Here is a 24004-nt window from a genome sequence, read left to right as displayed (position 1 = left end):
CCAGATCCAAATGGAGGCTTGCGACCCAAGCCTGCCTGGCCATCAGAATGCCACCTTCGTTGGCCACCGTGGTTGATTCAGGGTTGGGTCTGTGGCCCAACAAGAACCTATGGGATACAGCAAGACCAAGACAAGCTGGGCAGCAGGGAAAAGGAACTTGCTTTTTCCAACTGGAATTTCAATAAATAAAATAACACATACTTGGGGCTGCTCTGGAAGCCAACACTATGGAAAAGAGAGCCAAGACACGGTGAGAAAGTGGATCCTCATAACACTGTCGGAGCGCTTGGGTCAGATTGTATCTGAAGCCAGTATCTCCCAACAAAGTCAATTATGCTAGCCAATAAATTCCCATTTTTCTTAAGCCAGGTCGAATTGGGTTCCATCCTCATGACTAAGAGAGTCACAACCAGTGGAGAAATAGAAGCTGAGGCTCAAATAAACTTATCTCAGCCAGAGAGGTGGGATGGCCCCCAGATTGGGAGGCACACTCTGCTTCTCTGTACCTGCCCAGCATGCAAGACCCTTAACTCAAAGGCTGTGCCTTACTGGAGGGAGAGCTGGTATGGACTCCCAAAGACCCAAGCAGCACCTCGCCCAGATGTGCTCGGGAAATATTCACCCATTTTTGGTTGCAGAGAGGCCTCAGGCAGCCAGGAGGGAAAGCCAGCTGTAGGAGGCCCTCTAGATACTTCCTACCCCAAAATCTTCACTGTAGGAGCCCCTTCTTGCCCACTGTCCTCCAGCTCAATCCACCATCTCCAGCAGAACTGGTCTCAATGCTGTCCCCAGACCACATCGAATGTCCTCCTGCCTCCACAGATGGACTCCTCCCCGCCTGGCTTCCTCAACCTTCTCCCATTCACCCCTCTACCTGGCCCATATTCCATGACCTGCCTCAACTCTTTTGCATTTCCTCCGGCCACAATAACCCACACTGGAACTCAGATTCCTTATCCATAAAGTAGGACAAGTAATCTGTTAGAGATTTAGCTATTAAAACATAATTATGTTTAACCATAATGATTGCAACAGCCATCATCAATGGAGCATTTTAATATACGTCAGGCACCGCCTACAACCTTTCCATGAATTACCTCATTTAACTTTCATGCACCCTTTTGAGAAAGATACTATTCTGAAATACATCTAGGCAACAGAGGCACAGGGAAGTTCGGTAACTTGCCCAACGTCCTACAACTAGAAGGTTACAGAGCCATACCCAGGCAGTTGGGTGCTTGAGCTTTGATTCTAAACTGTACACTCCGCGGCTCTGAATGGGATCAAGATGATACAAGAGCATGGAGTGCAGGAATGTCAGCATCCTGCACAAACCTCCTCCATACTAAACTGTAAATCCCCTCCTAGAAGCATACCTACAAGGAACAATGGCAAGGTAACTGCTTTCCTTACTATTTTATTACTTGACACCTAGGAATGAGGCCTAAGAAAGACTATTCCTTCCCCTAAACCTAAACACAGTGTTTATCACCAGCCAGCCACCCAAGCCTGGAGCAGTGATGACAGTGCCCCAGGGGTACTCATGAGAAAAGAGCCAGGGCTGGATTACAATCGATTATCACTAAACCAGGAACTAAACTAAGATAACCAACATTCCAATTTGCCCTAAGAGCCCCGTTCATGTCTGTTTCCCTGGTGTTGATACTAATAATTGTATAAGTTTGATTTGGACTATAAATGAGTTGGTCTCCCGAGGCCTCCCTATATGCCAACTAAGGGAAGGAGAACATCCTAGACTCCTTACCTCTCCTCCTATGACTCCCTCTCTGGTCCATGTTACTGCTACTCTGTACCTTCCCAAAACTAGGGAGACAGCATTCTGATCCCAGAGAGAGAACTTCTTGAGCTTATCTCCAGAAGTTATGAAATGAGTAAGAGTGGACATTAACTCAACAAGCCAAAAATCCAAACTATATTAGTGAGCTTGGGCCATTACAACAAAACACCACAGACTGGGTGGCTTGAACAACAGATAGGCATTTCTCACAGCCTGAAGGCTGGGAAATCCTGGATCGAGATGCCAGCAGATTTGGTTCCTTTGAGAGATGTCATCCTGGCCTGTTGACAGCCCCTTCTCATGTCCTCACAAGAAAGAGCAAGAAAGAGCTCTGGTGTCTCTTCTTTTCTTTTAAGAGCACTAATTCCATCATGGGAGGGGGAGGGGTCCCACCTTCAACCTCATCTAAACCTAACTGCCTCCCAAAGACACTACTTCCAAATACCATCACATGGGGGGGAGGGGGAGGGCTTCAACGCACAGATGTGGGGAGAACACAAGCATTCAGTCCGTAACACAAAAAATTCACCCCAATATCATTACCCATTTCAAGCAAGATTTAGCTGTATCGCACTTCACTCAGATATCTGCTTAAATGTCACCAGCTGTCACCAGCTGTCCATGACCAACCTTTCGAAAACACCAGCCACTAGCGTCAGCCTTTTCAATCCTCATACATGGCTTAATCTTTCTTCTTAGCAACAACACTGTGTGTGTGTGTGTGTGTGTGTGTGTGTGTGTGTGTGTGTGTGTGTGTATAAAAACTATTTTTGAGAGTCTCCCCCTGTTGAAAATGTCCCACAACAGCAGTCCCCAGCAGAATCCTACCTGAAATTTCGAGGGGGAAGCTACTCCAGTTCCTCTTGCCTCCCACCACATGGCCCTCCCTCCCCAGGCTGTGAAGACGAATGTGGTAAGGCATGTGTGGTACCTATAAACTGACCTTCTCAAATGGTCCATGGACCAACATGAAACTTGTTCTACCCATATAACTGTAAGGTCTTTCCTTAAAAAGGGAGCCCCGCTCTCACACAGCAGTGGGAAAATGAAATTTGTCCCAATCCAGTAAACTCAAACCACAATGGTCTTTTTTTAGTTACTACTACTTGAAAATGTAGTCCTTCTTGGGTAAGTATTCAAATTCAGCTACGATTGCTCTGGCTGACTGTTCAGTTGAGGGCTCCCTTTGTTACCACCTCCCTGCTCTGGTCTACCTCGACATCACTGGAAGGTCCTGTCCATGCCCATGGCTGGGCAGCAATGGCTCCTGGGGGAAGGTGAGAGTCACCTCCACGACCTGTGGGCTCAAGTTTGCTCCTGGCCTCACCTGACCTCCAACAGAAGGCAGCTGACAGCCTTGCTTCCAGAATGACCTGAGCCTCACAGGAGACTCCATAGGGCCCTGCCCTTGGTGGGCGGTGGGAAAGAGTGCCCCTCCCAGACACTCAACTTCTGCTCTCCAGGGAGCCCCACTTCTCCTTCCAGCAGAGGCTGCAGCAGAAGGGCACCCACGGGTCAGCCACAAACTCCAGCAGCTTCGCTGGCCTGCCCCACGGTTTCATCCGCTCCCGCCCAGAGTGCACTGCGTCTCGCCTAATCACCTGGGGCGCCTTTGATCTCAGAGATTTGAGGGGGCCGGTCATGAAGGAAGGAGGGTACAGCTCATACTTGTCTCCAGTACGGCCACAAGAAAAGACCTTGTCTGCAGCACCACTGCCCAAGCATAACTGCTGCCCAAGACACAAAGCCCCACCACCTGGGAAGGAGTGTGGGGGCCTGGTTCCAATCATTCCTGATTTCCTCCTGCCTTGTTTTGATAAGATCGGATCCTGTGGTGTTGGCTGTCTGCAGAGCTGAGAAGGCAGGAAGCCTATGGACCCCGGTTTATCCTTGGCTGCGTGGACACCGGAGCTGCAAGCCTGGCTTCGGAGCTTTGCTTTGCCACTTGCAATGTGACCGAAGCAAATCACTTACGACGTGTGTGGCTTCTCCATAGACGGGGCAATATCATGAAGAGTAAATAAGTTAATAAGCACAAAGTGCACGGGGAATATTTCCCGTGCACCGGCACACAGCGTGAGGCCCCAATCAGGGGCTTCTCAGCCCAACGAGGCTTCTCTCTGGGGGTAAGGGCAGCAGCGGGTTCAGATGATTGAACCCACGTGCCACTTAGCTGCCCTGCACCTGGCAGGCTGTCCCTGTGTGCTCAAGGAGGCTGACATTAGTGGCTTTGAGCAGGCTTGGGCGGGGGGCAGCACGGGGGTGGGAGCCCTGTGGGGGAGGACGGGGCAGGGCGGCGCTGGAGAAGGCTGCGGGGTAGGGGGAGGAAAGCAGGGAGGGTGGCCTGGTGGGCGTGGGGAGGCAGGGGAGAGAGATGGAGGAGGGATGGCAAGAGGGACGAGTGTGACGTGCTTGAAGTGCACGGCCAGATGTCGGGCAGCCTGGTTGACGCCAGGGACAACAGGGGCCAGCCATATGACCCGGGGCAGATTCCATGGCCCTTCTAAGCCCTGTGTTCACATCTAGAAAAGGGAGGAAACTGTACTCTTACAGGTATTGTGAGAATCACATCAAATAGGTACCTCCACCATAATTATTTTTGTTGTTATTTGCTGGGTTATAATCCTTGCTCCAGAGTGAAGGAAGGTATTCTTTGAGCAATGGGACCACCTAGTGAGTGGCTTTCAGACTTAAGAGTCTGACTTTTATATGATTTTTTAATGAAAATAGAAAGCCAATACATTAATCTACAATGAGAAGCACAACTTCAGAGAAGAGCAGACACTTGGGCTCCCCACCGTCTCTGAAGATGGGTTCTAGGGTGATGGCAGCTCAGATGTGTTAGCCCAAGGCTCTCTCCCCAGGACTCTAGGGCCCTAACAACCCCCACCTCTGGGGAGTCTGATGTTCTGGAATCTACTGGAAGTTATTCAGGGATGATGTGTAATTTGATATGATTAAACAGCGTTAGACAAGAGCGGTTTGGGACCCTGCGTGTAAGACTAAGAAGACAGGAAAGGGGGAGTGGAAGGGAGGGACAAGGGAAAGGAAAGAGAGGAATGGGAGAAATATCCTAAGCCTAGCTAGAAGCCACAGCCAGCCAGCAGTAGCGAATAAAACGCCGCCAAATGTCCAACAATGGAAAATTGTAATTTCTGATAATAAAAAGGCTGTCACAGGGTTTTATGTTCACTGAGGTGGAAACACCAGAATGGCCTGTCCCGGCCTGCATTTCCAGACTCTACCGAAGATGCCTGCCCATGGGCATGACTGTTGGGTTCTGGGTCAGTAAGCTGGGGCTGGGGAGATCCCACAAGACCACATCCTGTGAAATCCTGCAAGGAGTGTGGTGGTCAGTGTGCAGGGTTGCCAAGGCCTTGCTGGATACCATGGCGAGTTTTCTCTTGATGGCTCCTTGGTCGGACCTAGGTCCCAGCTCATTCTGCTTTTCACAGTGGAAGCTCAAACCCCCAAAGCTGTTTATGGGTACCATGCAGGAACTTTGTCACAGTCTTCCACATCCACTGCCCTCCTGTCCTGGTTTGCACCCAGCTCCTTATTTTCGATTTTGGCTCTTGTCTGTAGCCCTTACCCAGCTGTTTGGACTTGGAGCTCCTGGATAAGAGTCTGAATCTGAACGCTGTCCTCTGGATCTTTTGCCCTAGATGTGCTGGAGATGCTAGTTTTGGTTCTTGGAAAGCAACTCTGTGCTCTGGGTCATGGCCACTGGAAGTGTGGGATAGAACTGCCAAGCTTCCTCCTTATGCTTCTGTCTACGAAGGGAGGGATGCAGGTACTCCTAGGACGGAGTAAGCTCTCCAAATATTGTTGCTTGTCTTCTGATAATAGTAAGAAGTGTTTAGATCTCTCTTGCTAGCATGCCTGGGTGGCTCAGTCAGTTAAGCGACTGCCATCAGCTCAGGTCATGATCCTGGAGTCCCGGGATGGAGTCCTGCATCGGGCTCCCTGCTCGGCGGGGAGTCTGCTTCTCCCTCTGACCCTCTTCCCTCTCGTGCTCTCTATCTCTCATTCTCTCTCTCAAATAATTAAATAAAATCTTTAAAAAAAAAAAAAGATCTCTCTTGCTAAAGAGAAAATAGCCAACAGCTTTTAATGCCAAGGTTCCATGTCATAGAATTATCTAAGAAGTACTGCTTCTTAATGAAGCAAAACTGGATGAGTCTTCTGGAAGAAGTCTAATTAAGTGCACATGATAAAGCCGGAACAGGAATCAGAACAGTGAGAAAGTGTCTCTGCTGTTCTTCGATGTTTCCTCCCTTACATACCTTTTTAAAATGTAGCACTTAGTAATACTTACATAGCATAGCTGTTTGCCTCAGAGAAAAAGGTATTAACTGAAAATTTCACAGTTCTGATTTGTCTCATATATTCAAGTGCATTTCTAAGTAGTTATTCCAGTAGTTATGACTCTCTGTGCATTAGAAATAACTGGAAAGCAAATTAAAAAAAGAGATGATGAAGTCCCACCCCCATAAATTCTGGGCCCAGGCGTCTGTTCTGTTAGAATCTATGTTGTTTGAGAACCACCAGTCTGGCGTTCCTCAAACTTTAAAGTGCATATGTATCACCTGGGCATCTTGTTAAAAAATACAGATTCTGAGGGTGCCTGGGGGGCTCAGTTGGTTAAGTGACTGCCTTCGGCTCAGGTCATGATCCTGGAGTCCCGGGATCGAGTCCCACATCAGGCTCCCTGCTCAGCAGGGAGTCTGCTTCTCCCTCTGACCCTCCCCCCTCTCATGTGCTCTCTTTCTCTCTCTCTCTCTCTCATTCTCTTTCAAATAAATAAATAAAATCTTTAAAAAAAAAATACAGATTCTGACTCCCTGGATCTGGGGTGAGACCTGCGATTCAGTAATTCTAACAAGCTCCCAGCTGAGGCTGCCGCTGCTGGTCCCCGCATCACCCCGTGAACACATGGCACAGACTACCAAACAGTGCGGCCTCTCACCTGCTGGCACCTGGGCCCAAACTGGAAATCAGACCCAAGAGAGAAAATTGCCAGACTCCTCAGGACTGAACTCGTAACTAAGTCATGAAGTGATTAGCAGCGGATTTGATAATATATCATCTCAGCAAAGCCACACATAAACCACACAAGATCAGGATTATAGGATTGTTTATGGATGAGAAAACCAAGACTCACAAAGTCATACAGTCAGTAAGAGGGTGTATTGGTTTTCTATTGCTGCCTTACACCAGACCACAAACTGGGTGGCTTAAACATGACAACTTTATTATCTTTTGGTTCTAGAAGTCAGAAGTCCTAAAATCAAGGCATTGGCTCTAGGAGGATCTATGACACAGTCCATTCCTTCTGAGGGGCTCTAGGATGGAATCTATTTTCTTCCTTTGGCAGCTTCCAGAGCCTACCTGCATTCCTTGGGACAGGGTCCCTTTCTCCATCTTCAAAGCCAACATCTCTGGCCCTTTTACCTTCGTTACATCTCCAACCGTAGCTAGGAAAGCACCTCTGCTTTTAAGGACTCATGTAATTAGACTGGGCCCATCTGAATAATGCACGGCACTCCTGCATCTCAAATCTGCAACATCTCTTTTACTATGTAAATGACCATATTTTAGAGTTTCCAGGGAGTAGGGCACAGACATATTTTGGGGGCCGTTCTTCTGCCTACCATGGTAGGAAAACCAAGATTTGGAACCTGGAATCAAACTCAGATCTGATTCCAGAGCCCACACTTCGTCCAGCACACAACTCAAAACAGCAGCTGCATTGAACATTGCTGTTGTGTCTTCTGGAGACCAAATCAAGAGAGGAGCCTAAGTCCGCTGCAGCTGTAGGCAGCCTGAATACCCTTATCATTTTAAATTGAACTAAAATAGGGCTGAAGCACATTTTGTTTATTGCAGTTCATTTTGCATTCTCCTTAGACTCAGTGAAACCCAGTCCTTCTGCACAATGGCAAAGCCTTGGGAGAAAGCACAAATATCTACCCGCAGTTCCCCGTTATTTAACCTAACTGAAAAAAAAAGATGGAAACCAAGGGATATCTTTAAGATTTGGCAGTGAATTACTTATAGTTCCAAGCAAGCATTCTGAAGCAAGGTTCGTAAATGAGCCTTGAACATTGAACTCTCTTGCAGAAAGCTTGATGACTACTGAGGGGCTGTGATCACTTTATCACTTAGACTCCCCACCGCCGCGGCAGACAGGCAGTCCTGTCCACAGAGGTTTAGCCCTTACAATGAGCGAAAACTCATTCCACACTTCATGAGTGCCTTCAGAACTTGGTTTTATTTTTTGAGCAGCAGTTCCATCCACAAAAGCAAGCTTATAGTTATTAGACACATCATGAGGGCAATGGGAAGAGAGAATTTTTTTTTTAAGATTTTATTGATTGATTTGAGAAAGAGAGAGAGAGAAAGTGGGGGGGGAGAGGAAGAGAAACTCAAGCAGACTCCATGCTGAGCACAGAGCCCCACCCGGGGCTCTATCTCACAACCCTGAGATCATGACCGGAGCCAAAACCAAGAGTCAGGATGCTCAACCGACTGAACCACCCAGGCACCCTTGAACAGAGAAATATTTAATGTGAGTTCTCTTAAGCCCATCTGCTACAGTTTGAATTATGTACCCCTGACAAAAAAAGAACTGAAGTTCTAACCCCCAATACCTCAGAATATGGCCTTAGTTGAAAATGGGGTCATTGCAGATGTAACTAGTTAAGATGACTGGTTTCCTCATAAGAGGAAAGAGGCACAGAAGGTGCCCAGGAGGCGACAGAGGCAGAAACTGGGGTGACACATCCACAAGCCAAGGAACACCAAACAGAGCAGCCAACACCAAAGGTAGATGAGGCAAGGTAGGACGCCCCCTACAGGTTTCAGAAGGAAACCCACCCTGCGAACATCTTAATTTTGGATTCCTAGCCTCCAGAACCACGAGAGAATACATTTCTGTTGTTTAAAGTCCCCCAGCTTTGGGAGCTTTGCAAGGACAGCCCTGGCAAGCTGATAAATACCATCTCTCAGGATGCTACAACTTCTTTTCCTCACTTTACAGAATGCATGTATTTTGGAAAAGATGGGTGAATATAGATCCAACTGTGGTCAGAACAGGATTTCAACACTGGAGATGTGGTCCCAGAGAATGATTTTAATTACAGGATGTTATCTAAACCACACAACAGAAATCTTGCCAGGACACTATTCATTATAAAGTAGACAGGCATTTCTAAGCCTGGTTTCAGGAAGAAGTTCTACAGTAACTTTATAGAGCCTGGACCTAGGAGACAGCTCAGCCGCTGAGTCAGCTTACGTGTAGAGCACCTACTAGGAGACAAGCACTGTGCTGGGTGCTGTACAGACATATTTTTTCAGACCGCTACTCCTCCCTTTTGTAAAATGAAAACAAAAACAAAAAAACGTTTTCCTCTGGGTTGTGACCTCCTGCAGAGGGGAGGAGGAGAGGAATGACTAATCTCATCAAGAACTCTCTTCCCCAGTCCCACAGTGACCCCTGTCATCCCTGGGAGTGCTCCTCCTTCTGAGGCGGTGTCCTCAGGATCTGTCTCTCACCGCCTCCACCTGCCAGTCCGTCCAAGCTGCTCATCAACCACTCGTGCCGCCACGTGTAACCGCGTCAGGATCTGCAGGCCACTGAGCCCCCTCTTCACCCCTCCTTGGCTTTCCCCTATCTGCACTTCGTTTTTACACATCTTAGAATCTGCCGCCCATCATCGGGCTCGAACTCTGTGCATCCTCTGACTTTCAGCAACAGCATCTCCAAAACCCACCTCTGTGGACGCAGCTGTGCGGTGCGAGGTCGCTGGCGAGAGTCACACACCACTGAGCGTCGTCTCACTCAGAGTTCATCGGCTCCTACTCAGAGTGCCTCTTAAATCCTTCTCTGATTACTCACTTCTCTTTTGCCCATCACCACTGTTAAAAATGATTAAAGAAGACAAGTTAGATGATACAAAGAAACTTTATGTAACATGAAGCATTCGCGTTCAGGAAGCGGGCAGTCTCCATTCCCAAGTCCAGAGAACTGTAAAATAGGGCAGAAGGCAGGAAGCACAGCACCCGGGCCGAAGCGGCTCCACCCTGGGCCTAGAAGTTTATTTCAATACCACTTTAACCCAAGCCACCCTCATCTCCGTCCTAGGCTTGCCACAGTTTCTGCAGGGTGGCGGCCTCCAGGCGCTTGTCCTATCCCCCATCCCACCTTCCCTGTCCCCCACACACTGTCTTCTGACTGCATTCAGGATTCTGGCTTTAAAATGCAAACCTGCTCTTGACTCCCTTCCACTCTCCCTAGAACTTCCTATTCTTGGAAGAACGACAGAACTGACCTCTATGGGAGGCAGATCATCATGGTGCTTCCCCTGCTCTTCCCACCCAGGCCATGCGAGCCCTCCCATGGGCTCCCTCCTTCACACGGCCATGGAGCCTTTTTCTACGTTGCTCCTCTGACAAGAACACTCACTGTCATCCCACACTCCATGCCATGTCACCTCCTCGCTCTTCTCACCTCCCCGCCATCATCACCTCCACAGAGATCTAGCCTTCTGTAACTCCCGAGGTCGGATCTGCCTATCAGATGCTCTCAGAGCTCAAGGCCACACCTCCATTTTTACATTTATCTGCAGGCTTATTTGATAGATGTCTTTCCCAGTAGTCGGAAAACTCAGAACACAAACAGTCTTATACGGTTTTATCATTGTGTCCTTAGCACCCGGCATACATCACATGCAGGTACTCAGTAATTGTTCAATGAAAGTTGAATGAATATTTCATTTTCACGACCACCTGGAAAGGAAGCAATTATTCCCATTTTTCAAATGAGAAAAATTAAGAAGCTCGGGGAAGTTAAATTACTTAACTAGTAGATAATCAAAGACTCATCAGTTTGTCCGATTATAAAGCTCATCTTCTTTCCTGTGTACTCTGTTTCTCATCATGTCACACAATATCCCCTGCTAACTCTGCCAGAGGCAGGGTCAGAGGTCGTGTTCCCCCCCCAAACTGAGTGTGCAGGACCAAGTGTCTGCATAAGGAGTGCCGGAGCCAGAGACTGGCAGCATCACAAATGGGGGATACCACTAAATGCAGGTGAGAAAACTTTTTCTATCCAAAAGCAATCAGCGTACATCAAAAGCATAAGAATGTTAGTATTGTCTCAATAGTAATAGCTCTTCACCTAGTAATTCTGTTTCTAGTAATTTTAAGACATGTACACAGGAGTTTATGAACAAGGATGGTCACCACAGTACTATGTTCAAATAGATAATCAAATTTTGATACATCCTTACAGTGAATTTTTTATGCAGATACTACATACATATTTTTTAAAGAATATTTAAATGATGAGAAAATGGTTAAATAGAACACTTAATAATTAAAAGGGCAGTAGACTAGCAAAGGGACACTAGTATGATCCCAATTTGGGGGGCAGGTGTTTCTATCATAGTGAAGAAAAATAAAACAAAATACAGCAAAATGTCAACTGGTTATCTCTAGGGAGGAAGATTATAGACAATTTATATTTCCTCCCATATACCTCCTTGTATTTTTAACTGTTTGCCATGAACACACATTCCTTTTATAGTGAGGAAAATATGTTATTAAAAAGCAACTGAGCATGTAATTTGCTCAAAAGATTTCTCTGGTGTTTTATCAGTTTTTCAACTGCTATTTCTGAATTATTACTGGGACAAAATTGCTAGTCCTTTGAGGGATTTTCCTTCTAATGTTCATCCTTTAGGTTATTTATATAACAGAAGACTGTATGGAGAATACACGAGACCAACTGCTCCAGCTCCACCACATAAAGGGCCTGGAAGTCATCACCCTGGTCCTTACAGTAAAACACAGGACAAACTGAAAATCAGTGACTTTTTTTGGACTCATCAGAGAACTGAGTGTGCAGGACCAAGTGTCTGCATAAGGAGTGCCGGAGCCAGAGACTGGCAGCATCACGACTGGGGGATACCACCTCTTGCTTTGGTGAGCATTACCTCCACGAGCCCCACCACTTGCTCGCGGGGAAGATCAGAGAAAGATTTCTTCATGGCTCTGGCAGGTGGAGGGGACTGGTAATGCTTGTGAACACACCCAGAACCTGCTCCGCAATACAGGCCTACTCACCAGGGGAACCACTTTAGCAATGCTTTGTTCTAAAGTTGTGAGACAATGGCATTCCTCTCACTCCAGTCCCTGTGAGCCTTCCTGCCTCACCTCACAGGATGAGGAAGTATAAAGAGCAAAATGGAGTCTCTCACATCAAGCGGGAGCCTGTGTCAAGAAAGGACGCAAGCAGTTAAGGTACCACTGCTCAGACCATCAGCTGACCCCCCAGAACTGATAACAAGCAGAGAAACAGAGGAGGTCTGCAGAGACCCAAAACTAATGAAATCCCTTTAAAAAGGGAAGGATTTTGGCAGCAAAATGTCAGACTCTTTAGACGTGACCCGTCTATGTCAGACCACTTAAAAAAGGCAACTGTCGCCAAAGGTTCTGCCCGTTGGATCTCTGAACAGAACCGAGATCCTTCACTGCTGGAACAGAAGAAGCAGTAAGTGCAGAGAGCTGGCCTGGACCAGATGGGGAGGTCTTATCTCAACTGTGCACCCGCAGACTTTGGGTTTGTTTCGTTCACTTCCTGTGCCTTTTGTTATCTTGTTTGTGGTGTGGCTTGTCTTCTGTCCTGCTCTGTGTGATGTGTAAGAAGGAAAGTTTAATCACATGGTGAATTGTCACTGAGTTTGGGATCCTGAACATGCTTTATAACTGTGATTAACTTTATGACTGAATAAAGCTGACTTTGTAGAAAGACACAGCACATGTGTGTGCCTTCATAGCATGTTCATGACATGAAGCTATCAAAGAAGAAACACATGTGAAGGGTCATAGGCCAGAGACTCAAGGTTTAATCATAAGATTAGAGAACACTCTCTTGTCCACACACTTTAGAACTACACCAGCAGGTGTCCAGTGTGATGGTGGATTTTGAAAGAGCTGTGAGATACAGGCTTTCTGTATGGAGGAGTACTTAGGGAAGCCCAAAGAAGGGAAACAAAATAAGAACCCCAGAATTTGAGACCTCTGATACCAAGAGCTACCCCAAACAATCACAGCCTAACTAACAAAACACACAGATCAAGTTCTGTGATCAAAAATAAATTAGAGAAGATTTCAATCAAGTATCAAAATGAGGCTCATATATGACACAGAATTATCAGGTAGAGAACTTAAAGTGACTATCATTAATATGTCGAGGGCTCTAAAGGAAAAACTAGACAAAAAACAGATGGGTAATGTAAGCAGAGCAATGGAAATTCTAAGAAAGAATCAAAAGTAAATGCTAGAAATTAAAAACACTGAACAGATGTAAAACAAAAAAGATACCCAGGCGTATCATGTTCAACCTGCAAAAAACCAAAGACAAAGAGAAATTATCTTGAAAGAAGTCAGAGAAAGGGAGGGAAAACCATTTTATCTATAGAGGAATCCCTATAGAGAAGGAAATAAGGAAAACAGTGGGCTTCAAGCTCTATTACAAAGCTGTCATCATTAAGACAGTATGGTACTGACACAAAAACAGACACATAGATCAATGGAACAGAATAGAGAGCCCAGAAATGGACCCTCAGCTCCATGGTCAACTAATCTTTGACAAAGCAGGAAAGAATATTCAATGGAAAAAAGACAGTCTCTTCAACAAATGGTGTTGGGAAAATTGGACAGCCACATGCACAAGAATGAAACTGGACCATTTCCTTACACCACACACACAAATAGACTCAAAATGGATGAAAGACCTAAATGTAAGACAGGAATCCATCAAAATCCTCGGAGAGAACACAAGCAGCAACCTCTTTGACCTCAGCCACCAGTAACTTCTTGTTAGAAATGTCTCCAAAGGCAAGGGAAGCAAGGGCAAAAATGAACTATTGGGACTTCATCAAGATAAAAAGCTTTTGCACAGCAAAGGAAACAGTCAACAAAACCAAAAGACAACCGACAGAATGGGAGAAGATATTTGCAAATGACATATCAGATAAAGGACTGGTATCCAAGATCTATAAAGAACTTACCAAACTCAACACTCAACGAACAAATAATCCAGTCAAGAAATGGGCAGAAGACATGAACAGACATTTTTCCAAAGAAGACATCCAAATGGCCAACAGACACATGAAAAAATGCTCAACATCACTTGGCATCAGGGAAATACAAATCAAAACCACAATGAGACACCACCTCACATCAGTCAGAAAGGCTAAAATTAACAAGTCAGGAAACGGCAGATTTTGGCGAGGATACAAAGAAAGGGGAACCCTCTTACACTGTTGGTGGGAATGCAAGCTGGTGCAGCCACTCTGGAAAACAGTTCCTCAAAAAGTTGAAAATAGAACTACCTTATGATCCAGTAATTGCATCACTAGAGATTTACCCCAAAGATACAGATGTAGTGAAATGAAGGGGCACCTGCACACCAATGTTAAAGCAGCAATGTCCACAATTAGCCCAACTATCGAAAGAGCCCAGATGTCCATCAACAGATGAATGGATAAAGAAGATGTGGTGTGTATACACACACACACACACACACACACACACACATACTGGAATACTACTCAGTCATTAAAAAATAAGAAATCTTGCCATTTGCAATGACATGGATAAACTAGAGGGTATTATGCTAAGCGAAATAAGTTAATCAAAGACAATTATCATATGATCTACTCATATGTGGAATTTAAGAAACAAAACAGGATCATAGGGGAAGAGAAGGAAAAATTAAAAAAGATGAAATCAGAGAGGGAGACAAACCATAGGAGACTCTTAATCACAGGAAACAAACAGGGTTGCTGGAGTGGGGGAGTGGGGGGATGGGGTAACTGGGTGATGGGCATTAAGGAGGGCATGTGATGCAATGAGCACTGGGTATTATATAAGACTGACGAATCAATGACCTCTACCTCTGAAACTAATAATACATTATATGTTAATTAACTGAATTTAAATAAATTTAAAAGATTTTAAAAGATTTTTTTTAAGATTTTATTCATTTATTTGAGAGAGAATGAGAGAAAGAGAGTACTTGAGAGGGGGGAGGGTCAGAGGGAGAAGCAGACTCCATGCTGAGCAGGGAGCCCGATGCGGGACTCGATCCTGGAACTCCAGGATCATGACCTGAGCCGAAGGCAATTGCCTAACCAACTGAGCCACCCAGGCGCCCTAAAAGATTTTTTTTTTTTAAAAAGTAACGGTGGGCTTCTCTTCAGGAACCATGGAAGCAAGAAGACAGTGAAGTGAAGTACTTAAAGCACTGAAAGAAAAAACCCTCCAACTTAGAATTCTATATGCAGCAAGATATTCTTCAAAATTTGGGGATACTTCCTCCGACAAGCAAAAACTGAAGGAATTTATCACCTGAAGATCTATCCTGCAAAACAAAAAATGTTAAAAGGAATATTATATAGGTCACAAATTTGGATCTACATGAAGAAAGGATGGGGGCTGGGGCAGAAACAAATGAAGGTAGATCAAATCTTTGAGTTTTTAAATTCTTAATTGATCGATAAGGTAACAATGTATTGGTGATTATAGAATACGGATGAGACAAGTGGTAGCAACATCAGAAGGGATGGGGGTAGGAATTGGGAAAGTCTGCTATAAGGTATCTACACTACATGCACTACGTATGAAGAACAGTGTTATTTGAAGGTAGATTAAATATGTACAGTGTAAACATAGGCAACCACTAACTTTCAAATACATATATATTATTGAGGAACCCAAGGCAGTATGCCTCACCTTCTGGGCCCATTTCTTCATGTGAAATAGTAAGGTAAGACAGTCATTTCTTATTCCCTTCCTGCTCTAAATTCTGACAAAAAGAAAAAAAAAATGAATCAAAATAAATAGCCAACCTTCTTTTAACTCTATCTACAAGGAGGGATATCTGCAAGGAGGAGCTTTTGTAAGGTATAACAGCCCATTAGAATGATCAATTCCCTAATCTATTACTTCATTAAGTTTGGGCTTTCCTCTTTCCATACTGTGAGTTTGCTTTTAGCAAGCTTACCTACCGAGTATAATAAAAAAAATGACCCAGGTGTTAGAATTACTAGAACCATCAGACAGGGAACTTAAAATATTGCTCACCTGGCTCCCCATTTCTCAGTGCATTGTGCTGAGTAAAGAACACGCCAGGCTGAAAGGAAAAGGCCATTTCACGGTATTGATCTCATTGCCAGAGACAGGACAAGATATGGGACTTTCAATCCAAAAGGAAATAAACCAAGCTGCCTTCCTTCCCTAGATAGAGCTCATAGTGATTACCTCCAGATCTGTCCATAGACTTTCGTTTCCTGGCTGGCTGTCAGTACACTTCTGAGGTCGGTGTACACGGTGATGAGCTACAACTTCCTTGTCAATCAAAAAGTTTTGCTCTTCTAGATCACTGCTTAAATTGCAGTTCATTAAAAAAGGAAAAAGAAGAAAAAAAAGTCACTCTGGGGCTAGCCTAGAGAGCACTGGGAAAATGACCTGCCCCTTCTGAAATGAGATACTGATCTTGCTTCAGGTTAAAGCTACTGAGAAACATTGAAAAGCTCACTTGAAGGTCTACTCCCAGTCTCATCTCCAGCCTTTCATGCTCTAACCCCAGCAATAAAAATCCCCAACTGGCAGTCTTCTAGTCACAAGGCCAATTTCCAAATTTAAAACCAAGTGCCCAGTACCAGACATATATAAGTGTGCTAAGCCTCACTGGACTCATACCTGTTCTGGGAGTTACTTCCATTCCATTTTTGCCCTCCTGGGAAATTAAAGTGGCATGAAAATCAATACTTCATTTTGAAGGAAGAAAGGGCTGGATGACCAGACTTCAATACATTCCTTCCCGGATTAGACAGTTCTTCAAAGCACACTTGACTAAATAAATTCCAGTGGTCCAAATGAGTCGGATGCCGGCATTAGCTGGAACAAGGAGCAAATCTTGCTTGTTAAAATCTTTGGCTAATGGAGATTCTACTTCTTAGAGTAAGAAAGAATTCAAGAGAAAATGTGGTCAATGCCTCTCGGTTTTGAATTTTATCCAAATGCTGCAGGCCACAAGGAGTCCCTCAGCCCAGGAATTCAACTTCCCAGAACTAAAAACGGAGAAATTCAGACTAATAGCTAGAGCCTTTTCCAGGACATTAGGGTATTCACATAAGGGCTCTAAAGCTCTACTCAGACAAGAGCAGCAGCTGTGGAAAAAGTTTGAGCTTCCATGGCTAGATCTTCACAGGACATCAGGTTCTAATTTGGATGTGATTGGGACAGAATGCACTTCTTCTTGAGGAGAAAAGGGTGACTTTAAACTGCTGTTTCAGATGTCAGTCCTATGGAGGTACCAAGAGCAAAGCTGCACATTTCAGGAAATGATTATTTTCTTTTCTCTCCCCATTTTGCCAGCTGATAATGTACTGCTTCTCTTCCTAAACCACACGAAATGAAAACTCTCTAAAGTCTGGCATGTTTCTGCCTTTTAAGTCCAGCCCAAATGTGATAAAGCATTTTAAAGAAAAGATAGATAAAAATAATAAAAACTATTTTTACCTCCTGGCCAACGGCTTACAAACCCAAATGAGAAATAGAAAGACAGCACCTCCCTTTGTTTCTTCATTTTTAGTGGTGTTTGAGTTCAGCTTATACTGGTATTTACCAAGATCTATATACCCCTCAAAAACATGAGGGAGTGGGGGACTGAGAGAAGAGGCAAAAAAGAGGAAAGAAGTGTTGGTTAAGAGGTGTGCCGAGGCAATAATGGATTTTCAGAACTTGAAAAGGTTGATGAAACCCACACCAGGTTCAGTATACTTTTTCCATAGCTCAGCCACAAGACCTTTCCAGTTAAAATACAATTGCAGAACTTTTTGTGAATGAAAAAGCAGGCTAGTAGCGGTTAAGAATTCTAGGGTAAAAACAGAAAAGAAACATCACCACCACTGGAAATTTCTGGGACTGTTAAGGTTGTCTTTGAAAACTTATCCTTATAAAGGAGAGGCCTGGCTATCACCACCTTAACCATTATAGTCTGACCAGGGAGACAAGCAGACACTACGGGCCTCCAGACGTGATGCCAGGGCAGGTTACCACATTACTGATGCAGTCTCATTGCCAACCAATGTTAACCGCACCGAATTATGAGCAAATAATCAGAACCCTGGTCCGTAAATGACATTCTACTAGACGACTGCTTGGGATTCTTCAAAAAAACCAATGACACGTAAAAAGGACTATTCTAGATTTAAAAATTGAACAGCCAAATGCAATGATACACATTCAATGGATTCTGGATCGTAAAACTAATGGGCAGCAGATAAAAGACATCTTTGGGATATCGGGGAAAACTGGAGTATGAACTGTTTATATCATTGTGTGAACCTTCTAACATATTAGTAGATATATAGAGAAATGCCATTCTTAGAGGTATGCTGGACTATGTGGGGATGGAGTGTCTATAACTTATTTTCATGATTCAGCAAAACTATATGTATGTATGTGTGTGTGTGTGTGTGTGTGTGTGTGTGTGTGTGTGTGTGTACATATGTATGGAGAATATGTTAAACAACTTTGTGAATCCAGATAAAGGGCTGTTGGTCGTTATACTATTCTCCCAATGCTTCTGTAGACTAAAATGCTTTTCTAAGTTGAGGGAAGAAAGTTTTTTTTTCCCACGACATGTATCTCGTCTTCCTTTTATCACTTCGACAACTTTCAAGTTTTTATTCATGTGGGATTTACAAGGTTCCTAAAAGCAGAGCAGAAGACCACTACCCTTAATAGGTGAGCTTTGTTTTAATTCGTGGAACGAGGGATAGTTGTGAAGCTGTTGAGCTCTAACATTTCCAGAATCTCACTGATGATACCTTATGTCAGAGTAATTTCAAGCAGCTGAGTCTGAAATCAGAGCGTCCCAGTTCCAGCTGAGTCTGAAATCAGAGCGTCCTAGTTGCAGCATAATGTCCCTGACTTCTACATAACTTCGCCAAACTATGCTGTCTCGGGGTGGTTTTTAAATACATACCAAATTATACACTCTCTTTTGTATATGGTCTCCTTCCCCCGCATTCCTGTTGCTCCAGAACATACGTTTCCATTAGAACCACTATTTTTTAATATAGCATGTTGGCAACTATGTGTTCCCACTGAATTATAAAATTTCATAAGGTGTAAGTACCCTGTTCTAATCCCAGAATTTAGCATAGCACCATGGCACAAAACAGGAACTTGAACAATTACAAGTTGAAGAGAGGAATAGGTAAAATAAAGATCTAAGGTGAAGATTCTCAAGGGAAACAATAAACATGAGTGTTTAACATGCAATGATGTGGTTTCTCTAAAATGACTGGTGGGAGACAGATGGACAAAGGACCACTTGTAATAAAAACTTTAAAATGTTTTTGTTGGCCACATGGGCCTTTGTTAGAGGAATGGAGAAATCTCTGAAACGTAAGATAAAAAGAAAAGCTATATTTATGGAATAGAAATGACCATTACCTTGTATCAGGAGCCACAGTTCAACCAGAGGCCTGAGTTTACTCGTTTGTCCAAAACTTAATAATGTTTGCTATAAGGCTGCATTAATGAACAGAATTCCATAAATCAAAACTTGTATTTTATGTCTAATTGAGCACTTAAAACTTCAAGATACATGATTTTTTTCTGAGCTGTGTTAAACATTTCCTACTTAATGTCCCTTAAGTCATGTTACTTAATGTTCCTACTTAAAGCTTATTTTAAACATTTCAGAATAAAAAAATGAACCAAACTCTCCCTGAGGTAAGTTTTTTACTGTTTCTGCAATGTAGCTATTTTAGTAGTATTTGCTATAACACTATAATGAAATCTGTCGGGAACTGGAAAAGAGGAGTTATTTTACTATAACTGAAAAACTGGAGCACATGTGAGAATTTCTGGTAACGCTGGGAATAGCGCCCTAAATGAAAATAATTACATCAACAAAAAGAAATTCTTCTTAGATCAGTCTTGAGGACTGAATAAAAATGATAAAGAAATATCACACTAGAGAAACTTTTAAGTCTTTAAATGAAAAGAGGAACTAAAAGAAGAATAACCAGGATTTGCTACATACAGCACCACCACCTACCAGGGCAGAGCCAACACCCAGAGTATGAAAGAAAACATCCCTTTCAAATCCATGGGGCAATTTTTACAAACTCATTTTTCGTGGGGCGGGGAAAAATAATCAGACAAATCAAAGGTAGCTTTGGAAAATTTAATTTGGACCATATTTTCTTTCTCTTGCTGAAAACACCAAGTATTTCCGTACATTTTGGGTTCCAGAGCTTACAAAGGGGCAGTGGGTTTCCTGCAGTCACATACTGTACCCAACTTTCTATAGAAAGATCATTTTCCAACCTTGCTTTTGGGTATTTCCTTAAAAATGCTTTAAAGGTTCCTTATAATAAATGGCAAGTAAAACAAAGTAAGGCTTTATTTTCTCCTTTTTCCCCTTTTTTGGTACTGCATGTTGGAGGAATAAGGAAGGAAGACTTGTCACATGAGTGTTGGTACCCTGGGGATTGCTGCTGGGTCCTCCGAGGTGCACCCATAATACTGTGGGCCCGATGCACCGCTGCGGTGAGGAGCCTGGGATGGGTAAGTGCGGAGCGGCCTGTCACAGCCACGTCATAGCACAGGGGGGTCTGCGGGCTGCCCAGGGATTCTCGGGGCTCACAGCGCTCCTGGCCTTCAGGAGTAATAAAGGAGCTGGGGCCAAATCACGACCAGAGGTCTCCCACCTGATGCCGCAGTACCACAGGTTCCCTTCCGCGGGCCTTACGATATGCATTTAAAGACTAAATGTAATTACTGAAAATAAAATGAGAAAAAAAATCCTTTACTAATTTTTTGTATCAAATTAGTAAAATGAAAATAAAAACATTTGATAAAACATATTTTCTAGGTCAGATGAAAGCAACTCCCTTGCAAGATAACCTCAGTAATATATATTTGTCACTATTTATATATTTTTGCCTGGTGCACACATTTCTTCAATCGCATCATCTGAACAGCTTTGTCATCTTTCAAACTTGCAGTTTCATTAGCTTAAAAAAGGGATAAAGCAGCCAAATTAATACTAATTCTGGTTGCAGAAAGACATCGCAGACATTAACCTTCATCTTCTCAAGTGTTAAGAGCACATGATTAAAAGGTAATCACACGGTCTCCTCTCTTAACAGAAAACTAAGCAGCTAGTGTCATCAAATCTATACCTAGTAAACACAGGGCCCCTCTGAAATACAAAATTAAATTCTTTTGAGGAATAGGTTTGTGATTTTAGTTGTGCGGGATGTACATTTATTCACTCAATTTTGTAGTAAAAATGCATGGTCTTCACGTCTTTGTAATACACGAGGGATTTCTTCATCGCCTCAGCAGGCTCTCACACACAGACGGCAGGCTGGGTTCCTCGGCTTGTCTCCAAAAGGGGAGGCAGCCACAGGTCATGTGCTCTCAGAAGCCCTGCAAAAACTCTTGTAGCTGGGTGACGATCTCTGTGTCCACCGTCTCCATGAGGGACTGGAAGCCTTGCTCTCCCAGTAGCTCCTGCTGTGCCTTAAGCTTCTCGTAGATAAACTGCTGCAGCGACACCGTGTGCACCGGGTCCTTCAGGGCCAGCTGTGGGACAGAGAGGAGCCACACTGTGTTAAAGAGGCAAAACACGTCCCTCTTCCCTGTGACTACAAGGCTTTGTAATCTCCTCTGCAGCAACACAACTGCTTCTGCCTCCCTTCTTATAAGGGATTCTCAAATAGTCCCACTGTGGGAAAGTTTGCCGGAGATTTCATTCAGTCTGTCCATCCTCAGTTCCCTAGGGCCTCTGAGCCTAAATTGTCCGATGAGTCCGATTTCTCAACAGCTCAGGGTTCATCCACGTAAAGATTCAGAACCTGGGAGAAAGAACATGCCGCAGAGCATTTAAACACAACTGTCTGGGTTCCTCCTAGGCAGCTCAGGTGCTCCTGGTGCAGCTCAGGGAGGCCCTCAGGATCGACAAGAGGAAACACTGCCCTCTCCTGCGCTGCCAAGCTACTGACATTCACATGTATGCTTCCGGTTAAGAGAAAAAGAGAAAGAAAATCAAGAAAAACAGATTTAAAAAAACAAAACAAACACGTACTCCTCTTCTCCCCCTGGGGTATTTGGAAATCCAAAGAAATAAAACGAAAAGGAACCCACCATTCCATTTCCTAATGATAACGATCAAAACAGAAAACACCGTGGCCTCCTTTGTCTTTTCTGCGCATGTGCCAAACATATAGCTACACAATTAGTGCTGCTCTTTAAATTTATACTATCACACAAAAACTCCACTCCAACACATTTTAAGAATTCTGTATCTATTCATGTCATAATTTTGTTATAGGCATGTTGAAATAATCGTGGTATAAATACAATTCTAATATTGCCAAATAATCCCTCACAAGTGCTGTTCTCTACATTTCAGATTATTTCCTTAGACCTAGCTCGACTTTAGAAGAATTTACTAAAAGACACAGACAATTTTATGATTCCGGATACATATTATCAAGTTGTTTTTCCTATGGTTAGTACAAATTTAAAAGGTATGAGAGTTTTCAGATGGTGACATTGTTTTCAACACTGGTATTACCATTATTTAAATTCTTTATAATTTTAAGATTTTATTTATTTATTTGTCAGAGAGAGACACAGCGAGAGAGGGAACACAAGCAGGGGGAGTGGGAGAGGGAGAAGCAGGCTTCCCGCGGAGCAGGGAGCCTGATGCTGGGCTCGACCCCAGGACCCTGGGATCATGACCTGAGCCGAAGGCAGAGGCTTAACGACTGAGCCACCCAGGCACCCCCTAAATTCTTTTTAATTTAAGAAGTGAAAAATAACACACCCTACTTGAAGCCGTACATTTCTCTCATCATTAATAAAGGTGGACATCTGCAAGGCTTAAGTAAAGAACATGAGCTTGTGTGCCCAATATGGCTGCACAGAAATTCTTCTTTTTCCTTACTGATTCTCAGTTTTATTTTAGGTAGATGAAGTAGGTAGATGAAGTAGTTGGATCATATCTGCTGTTTGAGCAATGTAAAGAAATTTTAAAATAATGCCCATAAATGGGAAATATAACTGAGAGGCAGAGACAAAGATGGCATGAATTTGAAATTAAACCCCGTAGGTGACCAATCCAGAGTTGTATGATAAATCCAAGGCAAGGATGAATTCAATCCTCACTGAAGATGGACAGGAGGGAGAACACTAAGAAGAACTGCAAACACAAAGCCCTGCCTTCACAAGACTGAAGATACCACTGTACAAAATGCACAAAAACTGAGGATGAACTTTTCCAAATATTTGCTCTCTTAAGCAAAACGCAGTAATGTTTAGTATTATTTTAATTAAAGTGAAATAGATCTCTTGCTAAAGGGGATGTGTACTTTGTTGAAATATCATGAATTATCTGTAACTAAAACCATCTGCTACAATATGAGAGAAACAGAACTGAGCTTGAAATTGATGTTCGAACAAGGGACTCCAACTACTGAAATGAGCTTAGCAGAGTGGTTTAAACGCTGTTTCAATTTCCTATAAACAACTGCGAACAGTTAACTTATCAAATCTCCACCCTTTAATTTTCAACAGATTAATAAAAAGGAAAAGTATCATATTAGTACCCACCAGATATGGCATACCACTATATTGGTATAATATTTTTTTTAGGTATCTTCATCAGTCATACAAAGATTAAAAGCATTAGTCTCCTATGGAAGGAAAGCTGTGGAAGGGAGAAGGAAGAAAAAATACATAATCTCCAAATGGACACATTAAAAAAATCTTTAAAAAAAAGCTTTTCTTAGCTAAAATACCATGTTAGCAAATAAATGTCTATTTTGGCTTGTGGTAGAAATTCATTAATCATAGCTATTAATACTTTCTTTTGAAGAAATCTATGAAATAGATTAACTAAATGATTTTCTGGAGAAAAATTCCTGCTGTGCATCCACTAAAAATCCAGGTATCATTTCTCTGAATGTTGCAGTGCCGTTGCTAGAATTAAAAGACACTGAAGTCGCTAACAGCATTTTCAAAACTGTTGTTTTTATATAAATAATGCCCACATTATGTAATAAACTCAATTACCTGATTTAATGTGAAAAAATACAGAATATT

General features: G+C 43.4%; 1 protein-coding gene across 5 annotated transcripts in view; it reads right to left on the bottom strand.

The window, feature by feature from the left end:
• Positions 1 to 19911: 19911 nt before the first annotated feature.
• IPO11 (importin 11) overlaps positions 19912 to 24004 on the bottom strand; it is a 194424-nt gene continuing 190331 nt past the window's right edge. For 4 of the 5 annotated variants that reach the window (XM_027605743.2, XM_027605741.2, XM_027605742.2 and 1 more), the window contains one exon: positions 20067 to 21481. In XM_027605743.2, the coding sequence (XP_027461544.2) occupies positions 21317 to 21481 (165 nt within the window). In that variant the 3' untranslated portion in view covers positions 20067 to 21316. Of the gene's footprint in view, positions 21482 to 24004 lie in introns of all 5 variants that reach the window. The other variant, XM_027605740.2, reaches the window with a different exon arrangement.

The sequence above is a fragment of the Zalophus californianus genome, chromosome 5 (genome assembly GCF_009762305.2).
Source record: "Zalophus californianus isolate mZalCal1 chromosome 5, mZalCal1.pri.v2, whole genome shotgun sequence".
NCBI lineage: Eukaryota > Metazoa > Chordata > Mammalia > Carnivora > Otariidae > Zalophus > Zalophus californianus.
The sequence above is the reverse complement of the archived record's forward strand: the minus strand, read 5'-3'. Positions and strand labels throughout refer to the sequence as shown.